Here is a 6901-nt window from a genome sequence, read left to right as displayed (position 1 = left end):
TCCTTTAAAAATAGCGGGACATTAATATAATTTTTAAATAAATATATCTTTTAACAATTTTAATTTAATAAAATAATTTGTTTTTAAAAAGAATGTTTATCTAATTGAATTTAATAATATTGATTGAACTTAAAAGAAATTTAGGTTAAGGGTAAAATTGATTTTTAGCTAGATCATGTATCAATTAAGTCATTTACAAAAATCCACGTACCAATTTGCTAATTTATCTGTATCAAAATGAACTTTATTCCTTTTATCGATATTTTATATATTGCTTTATATTAATTTAGTTAAATGTTAAATATTAAAAAATGTTTTTCCCAATGAAATCGCGGAGAAAAGAAAAAGGATTTCTCATCTCAATCATGTCTTTCTTTTACTTTGTAGGTAGATCTTTAATTTCTTTCTGTTATTTTTATCTTATTTATGAATCCCCAGCTACATTAATACAGTTTGTATCAAGGTAGAATATGTGTAAAATATATGCAAGTTGTTTTACGTCCGGTCGCTATTTTATCATAAATCGATCTGTTATCAGAAATATTCATTGTTTGTGATCTGTAACAATGCGAATCAATCGAGCCCTTGAGTTCACCTCGTCGATCGGCTAGGGTTTGGATCGAAGCTCGAAAAGTTATTGATTAATTCGAACACGAGCCATACGCCTGAATTAATCGCTCAAACTCGTAGATTTTAAACACAGACTAGCTTGTTTTCTATTGTTTGAGCTTAATATCGAGCCAAAAGTACTTACTTATTGGATTCTCAATAGCTTTACCAGTTTCTTGATTAGGCTTTCTTTTTCATTGGATTTCATTTATACCTTGCCTAGCTAGTTTTTGTGGCTGCAGTCTTTTAATGTGATTGATTTTCGTTTATGCCCTTCCTGCACGTTATATAGGCATTAGGCATTGTCCCCTCCATGTGTACTGTTACACTTTTGGAGGTATACAAACATTTTAATATATATAGTAAAAAAAACATTTTGATGCACAAAACTATTGATAAATTGAAATTTTGTTACGTAAAATATTGTATTAAACTCATTGGTAGATGATATAATTAAAAATTCAATTTTATCTTAAATAAAATTGTTTTTTAAGTCTACTTATTGTTATTAAATTTAACTAAATGCACAATTTATTTTCTTTATTAAAAGAGTAAAACTAAATTTATATTTATTTAAAAATAATATTATAATAAATAAATATCGTACTTTTTATATAAAAATGGTATGAATAATAATTAATACAAATATATATTAATTATTAATTATATACTAAAACAGAAAATATTTCAAAATATATAATAAATATATATTTTTTTCTCTATCTATATTATATTATTATAATTATATATTAATAAAAATACAACTCAATAAATAAATTATATACAAAAATAAATATATTTTAATATATTCATAAAAACATAATGAAATTAATATCTTTTTATTTATATTTAAGTACAAATTCAAAAACCATAAAACTCACATAAATGCTTATATCAAATGCAGAAACTTTTGCTGTAAGAATCACGCAAATTAAGAGAATGAGTAAGATTTTTTACTCGTCGTCATATCGATGTTTCACTCAACATATACAGCCAGTTTTTTTTCCTAGAAAATTCGTTTTTCATTATTTATAGCATTCATGTTGAACATTTTTTTTTCAAATTTCCAACATAACAATAATCAATAGAGACCAGATCTCGTAAAATAAAATAGCGTTTAGTCCAGATTTGACCGTCCAAAAACAATAAATTGGAGCTCTTCACTTCGTTCATTTTCAGTGTCATAGCTCCCTTCAGGTTGTCTCGGACGGCAGCCCTTTCGGAGGTTCCCTAGGGACCGATTCACTCTACGTAGATTGAGTGAACGCAGAAAACCTTCCACTGGTGGGCGATCATGCTTTTCACAAGTAGTCATTTAATTAGAGTAGGGGTCGCGAGAGAGCATAACGTACCGCCCTGCCATAGTAACTAGTCAAATTATATATATATATATATATTTGTATACGACACTGTGCAAGGTTTAAAATACGTGACAAAACGTGAAGGTCAAGTTTCAATATTTGCAACACTAAATATTTTTAGTACAAGATTAAACGTAAAGATTCCCCTTTAGTTTCTACTATTTTAATTATATCAAGTCAAGTAAATAGATTAAATAACATATAAAAATACAAAATTTTTAAGAATAAATGAATAAATCCTAGAAATTTTTTTACTATCAAGAATATCACTAAAGAATATTTTGATACTTATGGATTTTTTTGTAAATAATTTTTATATTTTTAAAAATTTAAAATTCGAAAGATAACTTTTATAAAAAAAAAATTATGATAAAAGTTAACATAAAATTAAAAAAAAATAGAAGAAGAAGAAGAAGATAACTTGAAATTTTATCTACGAATCTCATGTTTAATCACGCTTAATGTAGTACCAGTTTTTCGCACTTTTTCCCGAAAAAAATTTTTCTTAACATTTAATTTTGGTTAATCTGCGCTTTTTAGAACACTGCTTCAAGAGTGATCTAGTTATTCTCCATTCATTCAATTCGTACAAATAACTCCCGTCTTGATTGGTCATGCTAAATTATATGTCGAGATTTATATTATAGCAATAATATTTTATTAGTGTTTCTTAAAATGATGAACCGAAGGTTTACGATCTCTTTTCGTTTTTCATTTCCATGATTATCTTAAATAACCACCATGTTTCCCAGAAAGTTCTTAAAAATTCTCAATAAATTTTATGACATCGAGATTTGTTCACTACTTACCCTTACAAGCAGCCCAAAATTTTTAACATTACCTCCTTTCTAATTAATTATACATGTCACGTTTTTTTTTTTTTTTTTGTGATTGTCCGAAATATAATATACTTGTATCATATTCAGTAATATTTTTTCTATCACTTTATTAATATTTGTTAACTATGTCTTGAAAAATGTGCAATCGTTTTTGAATAAATTAAATAGGGATAAAATAAGAAGTTTGTATGCAAATTTGTTTTTGTCAATGAGTATCTTAATATGTGTGTTAAAACAAACAAGTCTATATAATTGGGACGATTGAAATATCAACAAGGAAAATCTCTAAAATTCTTAGAGTAGGCCACATTTAATGTACCGATATTCACAATAAAAAGTAATACTCTTAGCATAAAAAGTAATACTTTTTTCGTGGATGACCCAAATAAGAGATCCGTCTCACAAAATACGACCCGTGAGACCGTAATGTATACCCTTTTGCTTCGATTGACAATTGTAATGATATTTATTTGACATACATAGAAATTTGGAAGTTCTTTGTTTTAAAATAAATAATTTGAAAGATGTCTTGTTCTCAACATGCATATTTCAAACTCATATTGAATTCCAAACATATATCATACTTCTACACTATATCCCTTACCTGGTCATCAAGATTATTTCTTGTTCTCAACATATTTCATCAAAATCTAAGTAAGGAAGTAAGTAATAATCAACCATGTACGTACTTACCGGGATCATTCAAACAAAAACTAGAATTATACTTATAACGTCGATCTGCCTCAGACATATAAATTTTAATTATTCATGCATTCGTGGTAAAAACAATAACACAACAATCGAGTACTCATGTCACATGCGTTGTTACTAGCTAGCTAGCTTGGCTATAAAATTTCCAAACAAGGGAAATATTCCGAATGCTTCTGTTTATATAAACAGATACCATTGATGTGCAAAATCCAATTAAGTTTGTTAGATATAAATAAATACCTTGATGCATACATATGAATTATATATGATGGATGATATGCAAATTATAGCAGCTTCCATATATATGCATATTCATTTTGGGACACTGAAGGCAAGTGATGGAGATCTAACAAGACATATATATATTCAAATAAATAAAGAATAATTAAATTGGAGGGGATGCAAAATATTCATTTTTTGCATACTACTTTATTATAAGATAATTAATACAAAATGTAATATTTATACATAAATTAATTTCAAATTTTTATTTCATAATATTTTTTTAAAAAATTAATACCACCATCACATATTATCCCATAATGCGTGATTTTAGTAGGATATGGTCACATATTTTGATTAATGCATGATACATTTTGGTAGATTATTTAGTGTGTGGTGGAAGGTTAAAACTTACTTGGGACTTCAAATTTTGCATTTTTATAAAATAAAATTCATTTGAATATTAATTCACACTTAAATAAAATTGAAATTTTACGTAAAAATTATGCTGATGCTAATTATTTTTCTTTATCATGCAATGTGAATTCTAATATGAACATATTATATATATATATATATCACATTGTTATCGAAGAATGCTGAAACAGTGACAAAATTCCGGCAGAAATTATGATCAATAAAAGGTAATTCATAATTAGTTCCAAATAATTCATGAATTTATTAGCATATAGAAATTCAAATTAAACTCCCAAAAAATACATAATAAAAGAAAAACACAGACAAGAAAATAACTAAAAAACACGAAAATATATAAAAAGATGATTCTTTTTTTTTTTTAATGTCACTGTAAGAGAACAAGAAAGTAACATGGAAATTTGAACTCAACATGAATATCCAGCTCCCATCAATGGGTCAATGGGGGTACAGTTTACACGACATCCTACATATTTTTCAGTAAATAAAGTCAACATTGTTGGATCATGAGTACTAAATACTACGTGATTTAAGAGAATTAATAATGTGTGGAAATGTGGTTTTATTTTTTTGCGCTCATCGAGATCTTGGGGGTGGGAAGAATTGCGTACCAGCCATGAAGCTGTTAATTGGAGCCGGATACAAAGAAGGGTCGAGGAAAAGCGAGGCACTGGAGCCTGCAGCGGCGGAGGTGGCGTTTGCAGAAGTTCCGGTTATTAAATTAAGTTGTTGAACGCCAGCGCTGACGCTGCCACCACCGGATGAAGTTTCCCCGGCGGCCATGTAATGACTTTCTGAACCTTGATCGTAGAGAATTCCTTTGAAAACATGGCCGGAAATGTTGACTTCAGTTTGATATGCGTACTGATCTTCGGCATCATCAATGGCGCTCACTTTTACGCAACGGAAAACAGCCTGTGAAGTCACCTCGGAAGGAAAATTCCCAAGCTCCAACCCTAAAAGACATTCAATCTCGTATAACTTCAAAATGCTGCGATGTTAGCTAGCTCATATAATTGTTAATTATTTGAATCTTGATTATTTAATTCTAGACTACAAAAAAAGGGAGAGAATGGGGAATAGGGTTTTCTGTCAGGATTATTAAAATACAGTGTTTAAAAGGAAAAGCTGATGGGGGTCAATTTGTTTACACGCAATCGATATGGGGGATATATATTTAATTTGTTCGTCTTCATCGTGGTAACGTAGAATCCAAACATAAACAAAAAATATATGTTTAGAGTCTCACATTAAAAAATATATAAGAATTTTCTGGTATTTGAATGGAATAAATCCTATGATTTCCCCTGTTTATTATTACCTGAGTTGGTAGTAGGCACTACGCCTGTGCACGCAAGAGAAATGGAAGCACTAGGATTTTCTCTGGGCCTTTTCCCAGTGTTACCCTCTCTATCTTCTTGATCTTGCTGCTGATTTTGATTCTGCGGCAAACCAGCAAGTTGCTGTTGCCTTTCTCTTCTTTTAGCGGCGGGTACCCAAGTGCTTTTAACATGAGTTTGGCAACTAAAGCCTCGGCTCTTACAGCAAGTTCTACACCTCATGTAAGAACAATCTTTCTTAGCTTGATTTCCACAGTCCTGGCAGCTAATTCCCCCTCCCACGCTGCTTTTCATCATCAAAAACCCCGATCTTGGAGATTCATCCAAGATATTGAACCCGCTGCCACGGCTGGGACCCACCGCGAGCCCTCCCGCGGAGGCGTAAAGATCCTGAAGTGGGTTTCCGACGCCGCGCTGCAAGAAGTTCTCTGCTTGGTGGGGGTGTTGCTGAGGCTGGTGATGATGCTGTGGTTGCCAGAGCTCGAAACCCTTGTATGAAATTTCTTCATTTCTGAACAAAAACCAGCTTTCGGGATTAATTTCTGATGGTGGATTGTTATGGCTAGTGTTTTCTTGATCAGGGTTGCTGCTACCTCCTCCTAGTCCGCCGCTTCCCCCTCTTCTCCCTTCGCCCCCGCCCCCGCCGCCGCCTAGTGAGAAAAAACCAGCCATTTCTTAAATCTTCTCGTGGAGATTAACTGTGACACACAATCCATAGCACAATTAACACCAAACAGCGATGATCACAATAATGACCCAAGAAATAAGCCCGCAAGGCACGCGAAAATTGTTCTTCCTCAGTCAGGTACTGTTTTTGTGTCTGCGGAGTTGTAGGTTTTAAGCCAGACAACTTCTGTAATTCGAATGAATGAGAAAGAGCCGGACAATTATTATTGAAAGTATTATTATATATATATGTGAGAGTATTTTGCATGTGAAAGAAAGATTGAATATATATGAACAGTAGCAGGCAACAGCCGCAAATAAGAATTGGATCTTTAAATAAACATATATAAATGCAGATTTTGGGGAGAGGAAAGGAGTATTTGTCAGTTTTTTCAGTAAGAAAGAAGAGAGGGGAGAGGAAGAAGAGAAGGGATGACTTTTCGGGACAAGAAATTTAATGGGATCCTTCAATTCTGTGGCTGTGTTTGTGTGTGTGCATTAAAGGATGCAGAATTAACTGCTCTGCCACGCCGCCATGGCCTCCAAAAAAGCAACTCCTCCTCTTTCTTTTTCTTTTATTTTATTTTCATATTTTATTATATTTATTTTCATATTTTATTATATTTTATTTAAAAAGAGATGTTCTCTAATTAAACAACCACCAGACTTACTCAAAATTGTCCTCCTCTCTTTCACAGTTCCATATTAATGGTTGTGA

The 6901-nt window shown here is 31.3% G+C and overlaps 1 protein-coding gene across 1 annotated transcript; it reads right to left on the bottom strand.

Moving 5' to 3' along the window:
- Positions 1-4469: 4469 nt before the first annotated feature.
- On the bottom strand, positions 4470-6668 carry LOC140991010 (protein EXPRESSION OF TERPENOIDS 1-like). Its single transcript, XM_073460912.1, has 2 exons — positions 5499-6668; positions 4470-5133 (listed from the first exon to the last, which is right to left on the bottom strand). The coding sequence occupies exons 1-2, from the start codon at positions 6187-6189 to the stop codon at positions 4754-4756; spliced, it is 1071 nt and encodes a 356-aa protein (XP_073317013.1). The 5' UTR covers positions 6190-6668; the 3' UTR covers positions 4470-4753.
- Between the last annotated feature and the right edge of the window lie 233 nt (positions 6669-6901).

Source organism: Primulina huaijiensis, chromosome 13 (genome assembly GCF_012295235.1).
Source record: "Primulina huaijiensis isolate GDHJ02 chromosome 13, ASM1229523v2, whole genome shotgun sequence".
NCBI classification, from domain to species: Eukaryota; Viridiplantae; Streptophyta; class Magnoliopsida; order Lamiales; family Gesneriaceae; genus Primulina; species Primulina huaijiensis.
This window is presented reverse-complemented; position numbering and strand designations above follow the sequence as displayed.